At 39.5% G+C, this 17,582-nt stretch overlaps 1 protein-coding gene across 4 annotated transcripts in view; it reads right to left on the bottom strand.

The window, feature by feature from the left end:
* TULP3 (TUB like protein 3) overlaps window positions 1–17,582 on the bottom strand; it is a 68,622-nt gene that overhangs the window by 8,898 nt on the left and 42,142 nt on the right. For 3 of the 4 annotated variants that reach the window (XM_041736873.1, XM_041736871.1, XM_041736874.1), the window contains exons 3-6: window positions 8,792–8,951; window positions 7,966–8,142; window positions 1,398–1,525; window positions 823–1,020 (exon numbers count right to left, since the gene is read on the bottom strand). In XM_041736873.1, the coding sequence (XP_041592807.1) occupies window positions 823–1,020; window positions 1,398–1,525; window positions 7,966–8,142; window positions 8,792–8,951 (663 nt within the window). The remainder of the gene's footprint in view (window positions 1–822; window positions 1,021–1,397; window positions 1,526–7,965; window positions 8,143–8,791; window positions 8,952–17,582) is intronic. The other variant, XM_041736872.1, reaches the window with a different exon arrangement.

The raw sequence follows: 17,582 nt of genomic DNA, 5'->3' as shown, positions 1-17,582 counted from the left end.
AGCACATGCCCAGTGCATCATAAACACTTAATAAATTAGAGGTTATAATAATGATATCAATCATCATCTCATTTCTATGCTCTTAAAATCATCAGCTTAGACCTGGTAGCAAAACAAAATACATTGTTCATTACCAAGTATTAAATTGCCTCAAATTTGGTTGAAAGTAAATTAGAATTTCTAGAGTGAAAAAAAAAAAAAATTTCTAGAGTGAGAAATAAGACATTTAACTTGCATATCCTTCTATAATTCCAATTCCTTCTATTCTCTAAAACTTGCTCTTTCTTCCAGCATCATGTTCTACCGTAATTAAAATAAAAACCAGAGAGCCCACAGTAACACCCTCCCTCCACCAAAAAATAGGATAGAGGTGCAAATGATTACATTAAAATATTATTTCCCATTTTCTTATATTCTTTTTCTTTGGAGTAGAGTAGATTGTACCTGAGACTATCAGCTCTTTGAAGATAGAACACAGCAACTGGGAATTAATGAATACAGTCTGCTTCCAGCCAACTTGTTCCGATGCCAGTGTTATTCTCCTATCCTAAGACCTTTCAACAATCTATTCCCACAATATTCTTCCCCTCTATCTCAAGATCTGTCTTAAGAATCAATTCTCGGGACACCTGGGTGGCTCAGCAGTTGAGTGTCTGCTCACGGTGTGATCCTGGAGTTCTGGGATCAAGTCCCACATCGGGCTCCTTGCATGGAGCCTGCTTCTTCCTCTGCCTGTGTGTGTGTCTCTGCCTCTCTCTTTGTGTCTCTCACGAGTAAATAAATAAAATCTCTAAAAAAAAAAAAAAGAACCAATTCTCATACCTTCCGATTTTCATCCTTTTCCAAGTGCATATAGTAAGTGGGGAAGAGACCCCTGTCCATTCCTTTTTTATCCCTGGTTATCCGACACTTTACTGTAATACCCCGAGGGGCAGGACTATATGCAAAGTCCTCTAAATTCTCCACTTCTCCCAGCTGGTTATCAGTTTGTTGGGATGCAGAACCAGAAGCCCCTGTATCCTGAAAGAACAGTCATACATGAGCAATAGGAGGTTGGATCAGAAAACGTACTCTCCTCAAGAAACAATTAATGGACAAAATAATTTAGTGATTTACTCCTAGTCTCTAGTCTCCTGACAAAACAAGGGGAACTCTGAGAAGTTAAATAAGTATATGAATATTGGAAATAATGAAGGAGCTAAGTACAAAAGTGGGATATAACTCCACTAATAGCTGGCTTGAGATGCAGGAAATTAGGGAGGTCATGAACCTCAAGACTAAATTTGACCTTAAATCTTTTGAAGGAACCTTCATTCAGTAATCATGTTTAAATACTAGACATACATTTGGGAAATAGTTAAATTAGTTCCAAAGGAAGAAGTTTCAGAACTACATACTGTGGTTGATTTCTGGCTAGAAGCAGAATTGGGTCTCTCTGCCACTGAATATGGTGAATGACATAATTTTTTTCCTTCTTCCTCCCCATCGGTCTCCTCTTCATCAAAGTTCAAACTACCTGAGATACCTGGCAGAAAGGAAGAACTGTCAAAAACTGCCAACATTGGTTTAAAAAATAAATCATCAATCCAAATATAATTTTAATTTTCTTGCTTAACACATTCCATCTATTCTGACTTAAAACATAGCTACTTCATCCAAATTTTGACAATTCTTTCTTCATATTCTCACTCAGATCTATCCCTTGTTTTCCCTTTCCCTTTAATTAATTCTTAATTAAAGAATTAATATCCAGAATAGAAAAAGCACTTCGGCAACACGCATTCAACAACAACAAGACAAACAACCCAATTCAGAAGTGGGTAAAGGACATGAATAGACATTTCTTCAAAGAAGACATATAAATGGCCAATAAGCACATGAAAAGATGCTCAACAGCACTAGTCATTAGGGAAATGCAAATGCAAATAAAAAAATAGAAAATAAGTACTGGCAAAGATGCAGAGAAATTGGAACTCTTGTGCAATGTAAAATAGGGCAATCACTGTGGAAAACAGTATGGTGGTTCCCAAAATATTTAAAGATAGAATTACCACATGTGGTAATTCTATTTCTGGGTATGTAACAAGAGAATTAAAAGCACAGACTCAAACAGATACTTATATACCAATGTTCACAGCAACATTATTCACAATATCCAAAAGGTGGAAACAACCCATGTATCTATCAACTGATGAACAGATAACACATGGTAGCCTGTGTCAGAATTCCATTCCTTTTTATTTATTTTTCTTTTTTTTTTCCATTCCTTTTTAATATACAGTTCTGGAAATGGATCGTGGCAATAGTTGCATAACAATGTGAATGTACTTAATGTCACTGAACTGTACACTTAAAAAATGACAAGTTTTATGTTATGTATATTTTACCACAATTTTAAAAATTCAATGATCTATTGTTCTCTACATCAGTTACTTTTTTGTTTTCCAGCATTTTGTTCATCTCTAGTCTAACTAATTAGAGTTGGGAATGTTTGAAATGCTATTCCCTTGGATTTATGAAGTACTTTTTATTAAAAAAAAAATTAAAAACTATTTGATTTGGCACCTGGGTGGCTCAGTGCTTGAGCATCTGCCTTTGGCTCAGGTCATGATCCTGGCGGGATCAAGTCCCACATCAGGCTCCCCACGGGGGGAAAAACCCTATTTCATTAAAAACTATTTTCTCATTTTATCCTCACATTTTTTAAAAAAGATTTTATTTACTTATTCATGAGAGACACACAGAGAGAGGCAGAGACAAAGGCAGAGAGAGAAGCAGGCTCCATGCAAGGAGCCCGATGTGGGACTCGGGCTATCTTATTTATCCATTCATCAATCAATGAACACTTGGGCTGCTTCCATATCTTGGCTATCATAAATAATGCTGTTTTAAACATAGGGGTGCATGCATCCCTTTGAACTAGTGTTTCTATATTCTTTGGGTAAATAGTAGTGTGATTGCTGTATCATAGGGTAGTTCTTGTTTTAACTTTTTGAGGAACCTCTACACTGTTTGCCCTTTCTTATTGATATGATGTATTATGTGGATTGATTTGCAAATATTGAACTGCCCTTGCAACCCACTTGAGCACAGTGAATTATTTTTTTTAATGTATTGTTGGATGATTCAATTTGCAAGTATTTTGTTGGGGATCTTTGCATCTATGTTCATCATCAGAGATATTGGCCTATAGTTCTCTTTTTTTGTGGTATCTTTATCTGGTTTTGGTATCAGGGTAATGCTGTCTCACAGAATGAAACTGGAAGTTTTCCTTCCTCTTCTATTTTTTGGGATAGTTTGAGAAAAATAGGTATTAATTCTTTAAATGTTTGGTAGAAGTCACCTGTAAAGCTATCTGGTCCTGGACTTTTGTTTGTTGGGAGTTTTTGATTACTGATTCTGATAACTGATTTTTGGGGTTACTTATTTTCTGGTAATTGGTCTGCTCAAATTTTCTATTTCTTCCTGTTTCCATTTTAGTAGGTTATATTTCCTGGGAATTTATCCATTTCTTCCAGGTTGTCCAATTTGGTTGGCATATAATTTTTCATAATATCCTCTTATAACTGTATTTCTGTGCTGTTGGTTATTTCTCCTCTCTCATTTGTAATTTTATTTGAACCACTTTTCTTTTTTTCTTGATAAGTCTGGCTAAAGATTTATCAACTTTATTGATTTTTTTCAAAGTATCAGCTCCTAGTTTCATACATCTGTTCTACGTTTTTTTTTTTTTCCTCCTTTAATCTTTATTATTTCCTTCCTTCTGCTGGTTTTAGGGATTTTTGTTGTTGTTGTTTTTCTAGCTCCTTTAGGTATAAGGTTAGGTAGTGTATTTGAGGTTTTTCTTGCTTCTTAAAGTAGGCCTGCATTGCCAGAAACTTCCCACTTAGATTTGTTTTAGCTGCATCCCAAAGGCTTTTGAACCACTGTGTTTTCATTTTCATTTGTTTCCATGTACTTTTTAATTTCTTCTTTCATTTCCTGGTTGACCCATCCATTGTTTAGTACCATGTTATTTAACTTTCAGGTATTTGTGGTCTTTCCAGAGATTTTCTTTTTCTTGTAGTTGACTTGTAGTTTTATAGTGCTATAGTCAGAAAAGATGCAAGGTAGGACTTCGATCCTTTTGAATTTGTTAAGGCTTGTTTTGTGGTGTAATATGTGATGTATTCTGGAAAATGTTCCATGTGCATTTGAAAAGAATGTGCGTTCTGCTGTTTTAGGATGGGATGTTCTGAATATATCTGTGAAATCCATCTGGTCCACTTTGTCATTCAAAGCCACTTTCCTTCTTGATTTTGTGTTTGGATGATCTCTCTATCAATGTAAGGAGTGTTAAAGTCCCCTATTATTATTGTATTATTTTCAATTAGTTCTTTTATGTTTGTTATTAACTGTTTTTTTTTTTTAAGATTTTATTTTATTTATTCATGAGAGGCACAGAGAGAGAGGCAGAGACATAGGCAGAGGGAGAAGCAGGCTCCCTTTGGGGAGCCTGATGTGGGACTTGATACCAGGACTCCAGATCACTACCTGAGTCGAAGGCAGATGCTCAATCACTGAGCCACCCAGGTGCCCCTGTTTTAACTGTTTTGTGTATTTGGGTGCTAAAATGTTGGGTGCATTAATATTTACAGTCATTATATCTTCTTGTTGGATTGTCTCCTTTATGATTATATAGTGTCCTTCTTTGTCTCTTGTTACAGTCTTTGTTTTAAAGTCTAATTTGTCTGATATAAGTGTTGCTACTCTGGCTTTTTTTTTTTTTTACATCCACTTGCATGATAAATTTTCTCCATTCCCTCACTTTCAATCTGTAGGTGTCTTCTGGTCTAAAATGAGTCTGTTGTTGGGATCCCTGGGTGGCGCAGCGGTTTGGCACCTGCCTTTGGCCCAGGGCGCGATCCTGGAGACCCAGGATCAAATCCCACGTCGGGCTCCTGGTGCATGGAGCCTGCTTCTCCCTCTGCCTGTGTCTCTGCCTCTCTCTCTCTCTCTGTGTGTGACTATCATAAATAAATAAAAATTTATTAAAAAAATAAAAAATAAAAAAATGAGTCTGTTGTAAGCATATGGGTGGGTCTCATGTTGTTTCTTTTTTTTTTTTTTCATGTTGTTTCTTTATGCATTCCGTCACCCTAGGTCTTTGGTTTGGATTGTAAATTTTGTAAAATTGTAAATTTTGTCCATTTACATTCAGACTAATTATTGATAGATATGTATTTATGCTATTTTATTACTTGTTTGGTGGTTGTTTCTGAAGATTTTTCTCTGATTCTTTCTTGTCTTTGTTTCATGGTTTGTTGGTTTTCTTTAGTGATATATTCGGATTTCTTTCTCTTTATTCTTTGCATATTTATTAGTGGTTTTTGACTTGTGGTTCCCATTAGGTTTGCATATAACATCTGCATATAGTGATCTGTATTAAGTTTATGGTCATTTAAGTTTGAAACCATTCTTTATTCCTCTCCTCCCTACATTTAGGTATATGGTATCATATTTTATATCCTTTCATTTTGTGAGTTCCTTGATTTATTTTTTACAGAAATATTCATTTTTACTGCTTTTGTGTTTCCTATCTTCACACTGTCATTTTTGGTCTTTCCTTTCCATTCAAGACCCTCCTTTAATGTTTCTTGCAAGTCTGGTTTAATGGTCACAACTCCTTTAGTTTTTGTTTGTCTGGAAACCCTTTATCTCTCCTTCTATTCTGAAAGACAGTCTTGCTAAACAGAGTATTCTTGGCTACAGGTTTTTCCCATTCAGCATTTTGAATATACCATGCCACTCCTTTCAGGCTTAGAAAGTTTCTGCTGAAAAATCTGCTAAACATTCTTATGGGGTTTCCTTTGTATTGTCTTCTTTTGATTTGCTGCTTTATTTGTTTATTTATTTGTTTGTTTGTTTATTTGAGTGTATAGGGGGAGGGGCAGAGGGAGAGAGAGTCTCAAGAGGACTCTCTGCACTGAGTGTAGAGCTTGACATGGGGCTTGATCTCATGACTCCAAGATCATGACCTGAGCCAAAATCAAGAGCTGGCCACTCAACTGACTGCACAACCCAGGTGCCCCTGCCTTGCTGCTTTTAATATTTCTTCTTAAACACTATATTTTGACATTTTAATTACAATATGTCTCAGTGTGGATCTGTTCTGTACCTCCTCAATACAGATATTTGTTTCTTTTCTCAGATTAGGGAACTTTTCAGCAATTATTTCCTCAAATAAATTCTCTTGCCTCTTTTCTCTCTCTCTTTTTGTGACTCCTATAATACAAATGTTATTGTGTTTGATGGAGTCACTGAGTTGCCAAAGTCTATTCTAGTGTCCCAAAATTCTTTTTCTCTCTTTTGTTCAGCTTGATTATTTTCCATTACTCTGTCTCTGAGGTCGTTAATTTGTTCTTCTGCTTCTTCTAGCCTGCTGTTCATTCCATCAAGCACGTTTCTCATTTTGTCTATTGAGCCCTTTTTCTCTGCTGTTATTCCTTATCTCTGTATTAATGGTCTCACTGATGTCCTCTACTCTTTTCTCAACCCGTGAATATCCTCATGATAATTTTTTTAAATCCTCCATCAGGTATGTTACTTATACCTGTTTCACTTAGATCTCTGGCTATGGCCTTGTCCTGTTCTTTCATTTGGGACAAATTCCCCTGTCTTCTCACTTTGTCTCTCAGTGCCTATTTCTCTGTGTTAGAAAAGTCAGCTGTGTCTTCTGTTCTTGAAGGTAATGACTTTATCAAGAAGATATGTTACAGTGCCCTGCAGTATAGTGTCCCGTTTCTCAAGGCCTGGTGTTTCCAGGAATGTGTGCTGCATGTGCTCTGCAGTTGTGTCCTGTCTGCTCTATCCTTCAGGATAATCATCTGCAGAGGTTCTCTTTGCCTGTTATTGGCAGTGTTTAGTCCCTGGCCTGAATGTGGCATGTTTTAATTAGGTCTGCTCTGGTCTGTTTGTGAAATGAGACCTGTTACCACTGCCAATGGAACTGGGGCCTCACACTTCCAGGTCAGGAGACAAAACGTGGACAGGGGTTTGGCCTGGGGGAGGGATTTGTAGAGGGGACTACCCACTTCAGGGACTGAGGCATGCATAACTAGGAAGGGTGAGCAGATCCAAGGGTGGAGTGGGGCTTGGTGTAAGCAAGTTAGGTAGTGAGTGTCAGTGTTGCACTGGTTCTCACAGGTGGCTATGTGCCTACGCTAAGGAGCAGGGGAGAGAAATGGCACCTGCCAGTTTCTTTGTTCCTGGAGGGGTGTCGCCATGAATGCTCTCTCTCTGGGAAATGCTCCAAGATGAGCAACTAACCTTCCCACTGTGTGCCCTGGGCACTCTTCAGATCGTTGTTTCTACGGTGTATGTCCACAGGTCTTTTGCCTGCCTTTTCTCTAGGAACTGCATGGCGTCCTCCAAGCTCTCCTTGAGCAAAGCCCACTGACCTTCAGAACACCAAGCTTTAAGCCCTGATGCTCGCAAGAACTCACGAAATCCAGCCCCTCTCACTTTCCAAGCCAATTGCTATAGGGACTCTAGTACTATATGTGCACTCCCCTGCGTGAGTCTGTCTCTTGCCCTTCTCCACGACTGCACCTCCCTCCCTACCACAGCAGCTCTGATCCACTTTTCTCCCAAACCACGTCTCCATGCTTCCTGCCTTCTTCAGTGCAGCCTCTTCTCTACCTTTAGTTGTGGAGTATGTTCTGCCAGTCTTCAGGTCAACAGGGTATTCAGGATGATTTGCTAGTTATGTAGTTGTACTTGTAGGGCGAGGTGAATCCAGGGTCATCTGAGAATGGTCAATTCTCAGATGTCAAAGATGCATAATACTGTCTCACCTCTGTAAAGCCATAAGCCACATTCCAAGCAATTTTGAATCATCTAGATTGTTAACTGACAATGAAAGAAAGGAAAAGATTATACATGGCTAAGATGATTAACTGCCTTACAATCATTACCAATCCTCACCATGTTTTTGGAGAATCTCCTGGAGATCTGGCTTGGACACAGTATCCAAAGCGCCTTCTCCATCAACACTTCCTTCGGTATCCTCTTCCAGAGCAGAAGAGTCTACTGAGACAACATGAAGTTTGGTTTCCAAATCTTGAGCATCTGGCTTCAAGAAGGCAGCTGGACCATCAATGCCTAGGGTCCAAAAGAAACGAAAAAAGAGGAAAGTATTATCTGTTATTTGGCTGGGTGGTTCTGGTGTATATGATTAGAATTAAGAACCAAAAAGCATTTCACTTCTTCCTTAATATCCACATGGACATTTGTCAATAGAGGAACTCAGGACTGGTGTTCATTTTATTAACATGTTCTGACTGTTACCAAATAAAATGTACTTGATGTTATACTTTAGAAACCAAAGAATGAGATCATGAAAACAAAGTAGGCCCCTCAAAGTTCAGATCCTGTCCAAGTCAACAGCTCACCACTTCATGTGGCCCAATGAGTCCTATCTATTGGAAGAATGGGTGCTCTCAACTACTCTTGGCATCGTGGCTTACTCTGTCATGATGCAACAATCAAGACTGTATGTTCCTTAAATAGGCCCTTCTGGACTAATTCATTTGGCAATGAAAACAACAGTTTTAGGATGGACACATACTGCAAGGTACCCTTCACTAATCAAACTATTGCTTTTATTTTAACTCAAAGACCCAAAAGATTTACGAAGGTACCTAGTAATGATGCTAATATTGTCCCTCTGGTCCATCTGAGAATCTTCCTGCCTTCTGCTAGGTTTTTGAAAACTGTACCTAGTGGGAAGGGATGCTGCCTAAACACACACCATGTAGGATGACCTCATTCTGTGGGGTATGAGGTTCCACCAAAGGAGTTTGCTCCTCGCTACCTCTTGGCTTTGATCGACGTAGCCTGGCTTCTGGATTTGGTTGTACCATGAGCGGCTCAAGGCGCTTTTTCCTCTGCTTCTTCTCCAGCAGGGCTCTCTAGGGAAAAAAAATGTGATGTTATAGCCAGGAGAGTTATGACAAGACCTAGCTGCTTCACACATTTACATATTTTCACTAATCCTCACAAACCTCTTATAAACTAATTTATCATGCTTGAGACATGGGAAAATTGAGGCAAGAGAGGGACAAGGATTCACTCATTTTGTTTAATAAATATTTACCAAAAACCTTAAAAAATCTATTTAAAATGATACAAATGCATTTCTAGCCAAGCTGAGTCCATGATCCAAGTTATTTAAAATATTTACAGTATCATATTATTATTCGAGGATGGTCACAAGTTTATATAAAAACGTATGCATAGGAGAAAAGATGAAGAAATACAGTAATGGTGATTACTTCGGGTGGTAGGATATGGATTTTTCCCCCCTTTTTTTAGTTTTCTATATTTTCCCTAAATTTTCTTACTTTTATAATGGATAGAAAAATAAAACTTATTATCCTCTAAACCTCAAATTATTTTCCATTTTAATCGGCTACAGAGTAGTAAGTTTTGCTTTCTTGCTCATTTTTACATAATGAGAAATCAAACAAATCTGGGCCAAGGATAAAAAGGGAAATAAATTACATTCCAAATAGAAGGCAATTACTCAGTGGCTAAAAGTGACACAGAGAATATGGTAACAAGGAAAGTCAGGGAAAAAGCATGAGGACTATGAGAAAAAAGTCCAACAACATGAAAAGGAAAGTACTAGTATATATATTATTTTTAAGCTTTGACAATTAAGAGCTTATAATACCTGGAAATTATTATGGATCTGGAATATTTCAGAATAGGAGAGTGCCAAGCTCCAACCTAAAAAATTAAGCCATGATTTTATTTATTTATTTTTAAATATTTCTTTTTTTTTTAAGATTTTATTTATTTATTCATGAGAGACACAGAGAGAGAGGCAGAGACACAGGCAGAAGAAGAAGCAGGCTCCATGCAGGGAGCCCAATGTGGGACTCAATCCCGGGTCTCCAGGATCACACCCTGGGCCGAAGGCAGGCACCAAACCACTGAGCCACCCAGAGATCTCAAGCCATGATTTTAAAGCAAAGATATTATAACTTATTTTATTGTTTCTTAGGCAAAAATCTATTTACTTTTTTTCATTCAACTGCTTTTAAAAAGTGCTATTAGAAAGATGAGTTACTCAAGGGGTGAGACTATCCATAAGAAAGGAAGTATGATTTTTCCTCAACTGGGCTGATGAAAGCTTGTAAATAAATTCAGAGGACACAGAAGAAACAGAACTATTCTTTACCCAACCTTGTGAATAAGAAAAAAGACTAGGGAGATAAGGTAATGTGCCCAAATGGACTAACCTGTCAAGAAAGAATAAAGGTCAGAGGAAGCTAGGAAGAATAACTGACATTTCTGAGATTTTGAAACTCATGAATTAATATGAATAGGCAGATCTTAATGTAATAGGAACACTAAATATGTAGCGGCCATAATGAACTTCTCCCTGCAGAACTTGCTGATATGGTTCTTCCAGCAACTGAGAAGTCTCGCATAGGGGATATGCTGAAGAGATGGGAAATATGAAACATAGAGGCATAAGAAACTGCCAAATCTGCTCTATGTGGCCAGTTATCTAGCCTCATATAGTCTCATACCCAGCAATAACCAAGGAAGCACAACCACAGGCCATAGCTAATCCATTTTGTTAACATTTGTAAAGAAAAAATGTTCTATGGAAAAGGGGACAACTGGGGTGCCAGGGTGACAGTTGGTTAAGCACCCGATTCTTGATTTCAGCTTAAGTCATGATCTCAGAGTTGTGAGATGGAGCCCCATGTCAGGCTCCATGCGGAGCCAGCTTAAGATTCTCTCCCTCTCTCTCCCTCTCCCTCTGCCCTTCTCTCACTCACACTCTCTCCCCCCCTTCCCTCTCTCTCTCTCTAAAAAAAAAAGGAGGAAGGAAGGAAGGAAGGAAGGAAGGAAGGAAGGAAGGAAAGAAAGAAAGAAAGAAAGAAAGAAAGAAAGAAAGAAAGAAAGAAAGAAAGAAAGAAAGAAAAGGAAAGGAAAGAAAAGAAAAGAAAAGAAAAGAAAAAAAGAAAAGAGGTATTCTGTTTGTGGTCCAGAAAGGGGGAGCCAAAGAATAAGAATTTGGCAGAGTTTATCCAACCTGTCCAAAAACAGAGAAACACTAAATCTATTATCTATTTACTGGGAGAGCTTCCTTTCTTTGTGGACAAGAAACTATATAAGGCATCTTCATGGCCTTGATGAAATGGCCCTTGGGACTACTAATTTCATTTCCTCAGATTCCCTGCTTACCCATCAGCCTTCTAATAGTCAATTAACTTCTTAGATACCATATTCCTGGGAATAGGGAATCATGACCAGCAGAGATGAATGTATACTGGAAAATATACTGTAAAGCTGGAGCTCTCATTGTAAATTAATAAATATACTGTATTTAATTAAATTAATTAAAAATTATATTTTTTAAATTAATAAAAAATATACTGTAAAGCTGGAGCTCTCACTGCAAATTAATAAACTGGTGTCCAGTTTTGTAACTGACTATTGTCAATTTCACTAGTGTGGGCTTGTGCCACAAAGGACCTGGTTACAGGGCAAGCCCAGGTGGCTCAGCAGTTTAGCACTGCCTTCAGCCCGGGGCCTGATCCTGGAGACCTGGGATCAAGTCCCACATTGGGCTCCCTGCATGGGGCCCGCTTCTCCCCCTGCCTGTGTCTGTGCCTGTCTCTCTCTCTCTCTCTCTCTCTCTATCTCTCTCTGTGTGTGTCTCTCATGAATAAATAAATAAAATATTTTTTTAAAAAAAGACCTGGTTACATTTAGGTTCACTGACAAAACCAGGTTTTTAGACCTATAAAGGGCAAACTAGATTCTCAGTCATAGTGATCCTATGAATGTATCTGGTGAAGCCTTTCTCTAGCAACTTCAACACAAGTCAAACTTATTTAGATCAACAACTTGAAGGAAAAAAAGAAACAAACAACTGTAGATTTGAACTGTGAACCCCAGGACTATTGGTACTACATTACAGCACTAAATATATCCCACTCTTGTCCAAGTTTGTAAATAAGAAAAAAAATCATAAAATACCTACATGTGGGCAAATTGCCGTGTTGACAAAAAGCGTCACCTGATTTAGCATTCTAGTCATCCTCACATGGTTTGGATGAGGCGTTAATTGAGCTTCAATGCAACAATGACAATTCATATTTCATTTATGTTTTATATTCCCTAAGAAGCAGTCAATGAGGCTTCATAAACCACATTTTTAAAAAAGATTTATTTATTCATGAGAGACACAGAGAGAGAGAAGCAGAGACACAGGCAGAGGGAGAAGCAGGCTCCTTGCAGGGAGCCCAATGTGGGACTTAATCCCGGATTCTGAGATCACATCCTGAGCCAAAGGCAGACTCTTAACCACTGAGCCACCCGGGCATCCCCATAAACCACATTAAAGGACAGGCAGTCAGGAAGAGAGCCACACGTGACTGTCTGATGCCCTCAATGCAATTAAAATATGTTGCTTTCAGGATGTTAAGAGTTGCATAGACCTTTAAATTTCCCAATTCCCTTGGAAATCAAACAATAACTCAAAGACTCCATTTTCTCCAGAATGTGGTGGTACATCCTATTATCAATCCCCGGGAGCAAAATACTGAATGGTAATTCCAAAATAAGTGAGGAAATAAAGGAGATTAGATGGCATTCCAACAAAGGGCTTCATTTTATAAAATAATAAAGCTCAGGAAAGCCTCAAATTAATGAGAGTCTGACATCACTGACAGCCAATTTTCCACAAAAACTCTGTAGAGCTGGTGGGCTAGTTATAGTCTGACACTCCTGGAATAGACTGGACAACCAGCAAGATCAGAATGGTTGCCTGCGTCTAACAGTGGCTAAAAATAACTAGTCTTCCTGGCATACAAAGTGAGATCATAAGAAGACAAGACTAAAATCTTTAAATCACACTTCTTAAAATATTAGTTCAGTACACCAATGACCACCTCTCTTAGAGGTACAAATAGATGGGCAACCTGACCCAAAAAGACCATTGCCCAGCAGGTGGCATAAATGTTCTCCATCTAATGTGCATCTGTGTCTAAGGAACATCACTGGATTTGTCTAGAAATCTTTACAATCTGGAGCCAGCTAAGGTGTCCACATACCATGAAAAAATGAGTACCCTAGTGAAACTAGTAAAAATAAAAGCAAAGTATACCCACTGAGAAAAAGTAGTTTTTCAATAAATGGTGCTGGGACAACTGGTTGTCCACATGCAAAAGAATGAAGTTGGAACCTCATCTCACAGCATATATAAAAATAACTCAAAACAGGGCAGCCCGGGTGGCTCAGCAGTTTAGTGCTGCCTTCAGCCCAGGGCCTGATCCTGGAGACCCAGGGTCGATTCCCACTTTGGGCTCCCTGCATGGAGCCTGCTTCTCCCTCTGCCTGTGTCTCTGCCTCTCTCTGTGTCTCTATGAATAAATAAATAAAATCTTAAAAAAAAATAACTCAAAACAAATACAGGAAGTATTCTCTTAGAAGAAAACACAGGAGCAAGTCTTTATAACCTTGGGTAGGCAATGGTTTCTTAGGTATGACACCAAAAATACAAGGGACAAAAGAAAAAATAATAAAACTATGCTGAAAATGATACCATCAAGAAAGTAAAAAGACAACCCACAGTATTGAAGAAAATTAGTCATTAGGGAAATGCAAATCAAGACTACAGTGAGATACCACTTCATACCCACTAAAATGTCTATAATCAAAGACAGACAATAATAAGTGTTGGCAAGGATGTGGAGAAATAAGGCCCCAGTGGCCCCAGTTTATATGGCTAGTGGGTATATGTACAATGGTTTGATGGCATTGGAAAACAGTCTGGCAGCTCCCTAACATGTGAAACAGAGTTACCATATGACTCAGCACCAGCAACTCCATCCCTATTACCCAAGGTAGAGTAGGTATGCCTTGGAATACCTATATGGAGATACAACAGCCAAGAGCAATGAAAGCATGTCTGCATAGAAACTTACACACAAATGTTCAGAGCAGCATTACTGGTAATAGCCAAAGAGTGAAAACAACCCAAATGTCCATCAATTGATGAATGGATAACAAAACATGGTGTAGCCACAACTCAGAATGTTATTTAACAATAAAAAGCCCTGAAGCATTGACAGAGGTGACAGCATGTATGAACTTCTTCTTAAGTCAGAGAAGCCAGACACAAACCATCACATGTTATGATTCCATTCGATATGAGGTTTAAAAGCTATTTGTGCACTTTAACCTGGTGTACATTTACAGTATTGTGAATTCGATCTCAATAAAGTTGTTCAAAAACCTGTACAGGACAAAAAATAGCCAAGTGTAAGTAATCTGTAAATCTAGGATTTTTTTTCTTTTTTTTTTTAAGGTTTTATTTATTTGAGAAAAAGAGAGAGAGAGAGAGAGAGAAGTGGAGACACAGGCAGAGGGAGAAGCAGGCTCCATGCAGGGAGCCTGACGTGGGACTTGATCCTGAGGCTCCAAGATCACGCCCTGGGCTGAAGGTGGCGCTAAACTGCTGAGCCACCCAGGCTGCCCTTACCCAAGGATTTTTAAACATTAAATCCTAAGATTATACTGTCAGGGGAATAAAGACAATATGAAAGAAACTAACTTACTTAGTATTACAGAAACCTGGATGATGGTCTATGTGGAAATAAGGTAAGATAAAACTTGGAGCAGTTGTCACCTTGTGTGTCTAGTACCATCCAAGGCAGGGAGCAGTTTGGTCAGATACTCACCTAGCTCATTCCGTCCACAGGTGTATCCCTTTAGTAGAGATGAATTAATTATACAATCACATAGTGATAGTTACCATAAATATCATTTTACAAACTCCACTTGCTCTGATTTCAAGCTCACCAGGCCACTTTTCTCATTGTAAACTTCCCACAGACTTATCTGATAGGATTGTCATGATCAGCTGATTCTGGTATATAGTTCATCAGAAATTAGCAAATTAATCCCCTGGTTTAGATTCCTCACTCATGATATTGGTTAGTACAAGCCAGTCCTCATGAAACTTACAAATTTTGGCTGCTCTTAGCAAACTATTTCTCATCCTACAAAGTTCATGACCAATGACTCTCAACCACTGGGACATTCCCAAAATAGGACCCCTAAAAGATTAATCTACTGTACACTTGGGGCAGAGGTGGGCAGACTCAGGTTCCCTAGCCCTTCCCACCTCCCCTGACAATCACAGCCACTGTCATATCTGGGAGTGCACAGTCCTCCTCAGGTAGGTTGGTATGCCCTGGACTAGGAGCCTTCCACTAAGATCCTACCAGTCTCTGAGGTAGGATCTTACCCTAGATTGAGCAGCAACCCTAGACTTCTTCAGTGTACCCCCATCTCAACTCGAACTTCCATACTCTCAGATCCTCACATTCTATTATGTTATCCAGTCTGACCTCATGCACAGAGTTTAAGAATCTTACCTAAAATCACACAGCTAACTGGGGCACCTGAGTGGCCCAATGGTTGAGTGCTACCTTCAGCTCAGGTTGTGATCCTGGGATCCTGGGATCGAGTCCTTGCATCAGGCTCCCCACAGGGACCCTGCTTTTCCCTCTGCCTATGTCTCTGCCTCTCTGTCTCTCATGAATAAATAAATAAAATCTTAAAAAAAAATCATACAGCTAAGTATTGGCAGAGTAAAAATCGGAACCAAAGTCTTTAGATTCTCAGCCCAATATGTTATTCATTCTGTTAGTGCTGCCTTTGTCACAGACCATTTGAAAGCTCAGCTGGCATTTGTGGAAATTCCCTTACATCCTGCTGAGCAACCTTCTTTTGCCCAAGGCAGCACCTTAGGCCCTTACAGTATTCTCATAGGCTATTTAACACCAATATTTATACATCAGGTCTGAAGGTTTTTTTGAATTTTAAAGAATTCCTATAAAATGTTTATCTTTGTATTCATTGACTATCTCTGCAAAGATATGTTAGAAGTCAGTGACAGTCTCTGGGGGCTCCTGGGGGCTCAGTCAGATAAACATCTGACTCTTGGTTTTGCCTCAGGTCATGATCTCAGGGTCACGGGAACAAGCCCCATGCTGGGCTCTTGCACTCTGCGTGGAGCCTGCTTAAGATTCTCTCCCTCTTCCTCTGCCCCATCTCACACACACACACACACACACACACACACACACACGAAAAGAATAAAAAGTCAATGACAGTCTTCAGTAAAGAACTAAGCTAAGTAGAGAGGGAGAGACTTCATGAAATATCTTTTCAGTATTATTGGAATCCTTCCCATATGCTTTTATTGTGCATATAAAAACATAATTTTTTAAAAGTTGTGCCATAAAAAAAGGCTGACAAAATCCCAACCTGTATACCATACACATATCACATGAAGCATTCTTACTGAAAAGAATAAAAATTAGAGGGACACCTGGGTGGCTCAGCGGCTAAACGTCTGCCTTTGGCTCAGGACGTGATCCCAGGTCTGGGGATTCAGTTCCGCATCTAGCTCCCTGTGAGGAGCCTACTTCTCCCTCAGCCTATGTCTCTGCCTCTCTCTGTGTGTCTCTCATGAATAAATAAAATCTTAAAAAAAAAAAAGAATAAAAATTAGAAAATATCTGGGCCACCTTTTTATTTTATTGTTTTCCAGTGTTAGAAAGGATTTTTTATTTCACACCCTTCCCCTGACAACTCTACAGATGATGTGCACAGAATGCTAGGTGGTTATCTGCTTAGAAGCAGCCCATCCCATGAAGGAGAATGCTGAGACAGCCACCTGTGATTCCTTAGAAATTTGTTACTATCTTCCTACGAAGCTATGAAAAACTAGATATGTTTAAAATGGCCTTCAGTCTCTTTATAAAGATTTTATTTATTTAGAGAGAGAGAGTGCAGCAGGGGGAAGAAAGGGCAGAGGTAGAAGGAGAGAGATTCTCAAGCAGTGCTGAGCACTAGCTCTAAACCCACTGGATCTCACAACCCTGAGATCATGATAGAGCTGAAATCAAGAGCTGGATGCTCAACCCACTGAGCCACCTAGGGACCCCTCCCTCAGTCTCTTTAAAGAAAGAGGGTTTGAGGTAGGCTACAGCTGCTATATTAACCTCAGCAGTGGTTTCAAGGAAGTCTATCCATAAAAACTGCTACAGCCAGGCTACCTCCAGGAACAGGTCACCCACACCAGGGTCTTTAGAGCCCAAGAACCCTAAGCCAGTAAGTGGATTTCACCAACACAGGTGTTGAGCTGGTGGGGCCACCAGGCCCTCCCTGAGTGAAAAGTGGGCTCTGTATCCCCAGCTGTGCAGGCATTCCCATGGGGGCCAGAGGACAGGCAAGCTCTGTCGCATGGGTCACCTGGGCACAAGGAGAGCCTGGGGCAACTGGGGTCCAGAGGGGCGGGCCCAGAGGTCCTTGTCTGTATTGGCCAGCACTCTGGGGCCCTGGCAGGGGAGTAGGGGAGGGCTGGAGAAGCTGTGCTTGTCATGTGCCCTGCTGGGTGGTTCTGGACTGGCCAGTGGCCACTGTGTTGTTGCTTAGACCTTGAAGCCAACTGAGCTAGGCAGTTGGATCCACAGCTGGGCTGCCCTGTCCAAGTGCTGGGACTA

This window comes from Vulpes lagopus, chromosome 21, assembly GCF_018345385.1.
Source record: "Vulpes lagopus strain Blue_001 chromosome 21, ASM1834538v1, whole genome shotgun sequence".
In the NCBI taxonomy this organism is placed as follows: Eukaryota; Metazoa; Chordata; class Mammalia; order Carnivora; family Canidae; genus Vulpes; species Vulpes lagopus.
The sequence above is the reverse complement of the archived record's forward strand: the minus strand, read 5'-3'. Positions and strand labels throughout refer to the sequence as shown.